The sequence below is a fragment of the Pundamilia nyererei genome, unplaced genomic scaffold, assembly GCF_000239375.1.
Source record: "Pundamilia nyererei isolate P.nyererei 1_Seehausen unplaced genomic scaffold, PunNye1.0 scaffold01681, whole genome shotgun sequence".
NCBI classification, from domain to species: domain Eukaryota; kingdom Metazoa; phylum Chordata; class Actinopteri; order Cichliformes; family Cichlidae; genus Pundamilia; species Pundamilia nyererei.
Genome location: NW_005189082.1, coordinates 1 through 4,297, shown reverse-complemented (window position 1 = coordinate 4,297; position 4,297 = coordinate 1). Strand labels below are relative to the sequence as shown.

General features: G+C 41.4%; 1 protein-coding gene across 1 annotated transcript; it reads right to left on the bottom strand.

Moving 5' to 3' along the window:
• Positions 1–1,961: 1,961 nt before the first annotated feature.
• Positions 1,962–4,218, bottom strand: LOC102212711 (interferon-inducible GTPase 5-like; the record flags this gene model as incomplete). Its single annotated transcript, XM_005755498.1, has 3 exons — positions 1,962–2,581; positions 3,346–3,913; positions 4,015–4,218. Coding segments are annotated over 3 exons (1,392 nt in total), but the record flags the coding sequence as incomplete, so codon positions are not given.
• Positions 4,219–4,297: the final 79 nt, after the last annotated feature.

Here is a 4,297-nt window from a genome sequence, read left to right as displayed (position 1 = left end):
GGTACCCTTGCCCCTGGAGGGGGGAATTGCACCCAGACCCAGGTGGTGTTACCCTTTTCCCTGCGGTGGGGAGAGGCAGACCGCCCCGACTCCGCAGCAGCAGGGAGGCCCCACACCCCAGACCGCAGCCGGACGGCCAAGTTGTGGATTTTAGCTAGAACAGCATAATTAATATCTGTGTTATTCCTCTGACCCTGTCTGCTGACAGGTCCTCTGGTCCTGAGGTGGACTCCTCCTGTGATTTAGCCCACTTACTTACAGAGACAGAGAGACTGATTCGCTTCTTTTCCACTGTCTCATCCACACTTTCACACACAGCTGGTGATGCTTAAGATCACTGACTCACATTTTTGGATTCTTATTTTCTTTTATAACCCAGAAATGTTTGGCTCTACCCTTCAGATAAGTTTTTATTTGGGTCTGTGTACAATAAGCTGCTGTGTAGGATGTTCTCCTCGTGTGAATGATGTTTGGGATTTTCATGGAAATTCAACTTGTGTAATCAGATTTTTCTAGAAGTGTTTCAAAGTCAGGTTACCAGGGTGCGCCCGATATTGAGACCTGAGGACTAACACGTGGCCAAGTCTTTATGCTGGTAGTTTTATGTATTAAAATGTTTTTGTAATTTTTTTTTCATAATTGTGTGTAGTAGCATAAACCTGTGGTTGTCAAATCTGTGGTTCAGTTCACTAAAGCCAGCTTGTTCTTTAAATTTGCATCCCTGCCTCTGTGTCTCATTTAAACACACCACTCTGCTCCTGTAATCAAACCTGTTGGTCCATTAATATAATCTATACAATAATTGTCACCACTGTGTGACAAGAATATAACAACATCCTCCAAACCTGAAGCAGGAGAATAAAAACTGTTCAGGGTTCTTGATGTTTCAAACTTTTTAAAACTAGAAGAGTTTTAAAAAGTCTGAGTGAGGAACTTTCCATTTTCCTGCAAATTGTTCCTATATAATTTGCTATTATTAATACACACAGCATCACAAGCAATTGTTAGATTAAAAACTGCAGTCACCGTTTCTCATCATTTCAGACTGGGCCACCAAACTGCATTTTATTTTTATTTTATCCATTTCATTCTACTGCTGCACCATCATCCACGTTTTACCAGATTGTCCTTCATTTGCTTTTTGTAATTCCAGCCTCTAAAATTTCTTCCCATCTTGTTTTGTGTGTTTGCTCCTTGAATTCAGAGCTCTGACCTTCTGTCCTCTCTGCTGTGTTTCTGTCACATCCATTTCTCTCTGACTGGGATTCATCAGTAAATCTGTGAAATACTGACATGTCTGAGTCCAGCTTTCACTCACTGCTGATGTGATGTTTCACTGCTATCACAGTGCTGCTCAGCCTGAAATGTTCTGCAGGAAAACCAAGACTCATATTTCTGATGACTTTAAAATTACTGTAGGTTCATTTTTTAGAACAAGTCACTGAAAGTCGCTCAGTTTAGTTTTAGATTATAATTATAGATTTGTATACATGTACCAAATAAATCATTGCGTTATGGAGTAAATGGGGACCTCTATATTACATTTACCTGTAATGATACATTCTAATGAAGCTGAGAGTTCAGTGATTCACCAGGTTTACTTATCCCCCCCCAAGTTTAGGAGGATATTATGAAATACGCTAAAATTAATTTTAATAAGAACAGACAGCAATAAGGAAGACAAACATTACTGTTCATAGTGTTGAAACTCATTACACACAGACAAAATAAAAAAACAACAACAACACTATTCAGCAGCTCTTCTACATTTTACAAAGTTTATAACGTTGACGCAGTTCATATCTGAGTAATGAGATCACATTTGTTCCTGTGTTGATGTGAGGAAGAGTTAACTTTCAGTGTGTGAAGCTGGGAGAAGTTAATCTGTTTCTGCTCTGATCAGAGGAAATGAGACCTGCTGAGGCCTCGGACACACTGATCAGTTTCATTGTCTTTTATCTTTACAGACCCAGAGCTTTTTCAAACACCCTCTGAGCATCATCAGCGAGCTGATTGAGGATAACATTCAGAATTTTATAAGTTGTAGTAAAAGAGAGACCCATGGCTATTGGGATTCCAATAAACGGAATAAATCTGGATACTTCCTCTGCTGCCATTAATGAAGCTGTGCATCCCACTTGGGTCATCACCTTCAAGAGGAGCTCTGTAGTTATTTCTGCTGCAGCCAGTGGTGAAGTGATGACAGCACGCAGATCAGCGTAGGGCACACCTGTGCTCACAGAAAGTCTCTTCAGAGACGGGATATCGAGACCAAACGCCTGAACATAATCTTTGACAGCACCAACCAGTACAGCAGCATCAACATTAGCAGAGAGACCAGGAACTGGAACAGCTGCTCCAGCTGCAGACAGAGTAGCCCAGTATTTTAATTTGGACTGAAAAGCTTTTTTCTTCTTGATGATGATCTCTGGGTTGATGTTGAGCATGACAAGCTGCAGAGCATCTCTCTTCTTCATAGGAAGTTCTCTCTCTAAGGTCTCTTGTAAAAGAGAGAAATCACACCAGTGCTGCTTAAAACTCGACACCAGGAAGACCCGTGGAGACTCGATGCCTTGTAGACCTGTGTGATAGAGAAACATGTTGAACATGGTTAGATTTATAAAATAATATCATAGGATCCTGTGTGGAAGGAAGTGTCGTGGATCCAATATGCAGGACTCAAGAGAAGCTTTGATGCTGGATTTACAGGTCACAAGATAAACTACAGCAGAAACCTAATAATCAGGGAACTCTCCAAACAGAGCTCACAGCTGGAGCAGATATGATGACAACATGACAAAGAACAGTGGGAGAAACAGACAATATTTACAAGAGGGAATCAGGACAGAGAGGACAGAGAGGAACACGGCTGAACATAGTTAACTGACGAGACAGGCAGTAAAACTGAACATAGCACACACATGAGACTATCAAAATAAAACAGGAAATAACACACCGACTCTGACAAAGACACGTGAGCTTGACACTGGGACTGGGGATGAACAGACATGGAGACACGTGACAGACTGGGTAGACAAAGGATGAAACACAGAGAGAAGGACATGGGAACAGGAAAGGGAGAAACAAAGAGTAGGACTAGAGACGTACTAACAAGACAAGAGAGGGAACACGGAGAACTAACACCCACTAACACGACAGGAAACTAGAAGCATGGATAACTGAACGAGGGAGCACTAGGAAATAATACCAAGCAAACAGACTAAACAATGCAGAACACATAAATCCAGAAATACAAGAGGAACTCATACAAACTCAAAACACTTAAAACAAGGATATGTTTAAAAAGCGAATCCAGATCTCACTCAGCTGTGATGAGACACTCACTGTGAACGCAGTCGTCTCTGATTACTTTGAGAGTCCTCTCAGCACTGAAGTCTCTCTTTCTTCTCTCAGCATTTATATCGTTGTCGATCTTTGAGCGAACAAAGTAGAACTTTTTCTTCATCTTCTGAATCTCCTGAGCGAGTTTCACGTCATTTTCTCTGAAGTGAGTGTCTGAGATGATGATGAAAAAGTCAAACTTCTCAAATCCGACAAGCTTCAGGTACTTCTTAGCTGGAAACTTGGTGGTGCCGATTCCAGGAAGATCCCACAAAGTAACATTGGAATAGTTGGGATGGGGGTACGGTGTGACCTCTGAGGTGGTTTGTTTCACACCAGTAGGAGCAGCTCCCTCCTCATCATCACTCACACTTCTGAAGGCATTAACAAAGTTGGATTTACCAGAATCAGATTCTCCTGTGATGGCGATATTTAGTGGAATATTATCTTGTTTTTCTAAATGTTGTTGAATCTCTGCAGCTGCTGCAGCAGTGTCTTTGTGCTGCAGGTCTTCTTTATGTCCAGGAATTTCTTCTGATTCATTGAATCTTCTGGCTCCTCCGTGCTGATCCTAAACAAAAGAAAAATAAGGAAAATTCAAATTTTATGTTAGATGAAGAATTTGTAAATATTTCATATCTTCAGTTTATTTTCTTTATAAAGATAACTTACTGCTGCCTCGTAGAGCGTTCCATTCTCAGTTGTGTTAAAAAGCTGGTCTTCAGTGGTCTTCATGCTTCTTATCCGGATCCAGGTCTGCTTTCTCGCCAGGGCCTCCAGTTTTCTGTACACTACAACTTCAGGTGTGTTCTTGAAACTGAAAACAAAGTTCTCACTGAGGAGGGCGTTCCACAGGTCCCGAATTTTGGTTCTGAGCTGTGAGAGAGTGATCCCAGCGGACTTTGAAGCTTTAGAGAGGATGGTGTTCTTCACTTCTTGGAGGCTCTCACTGTAA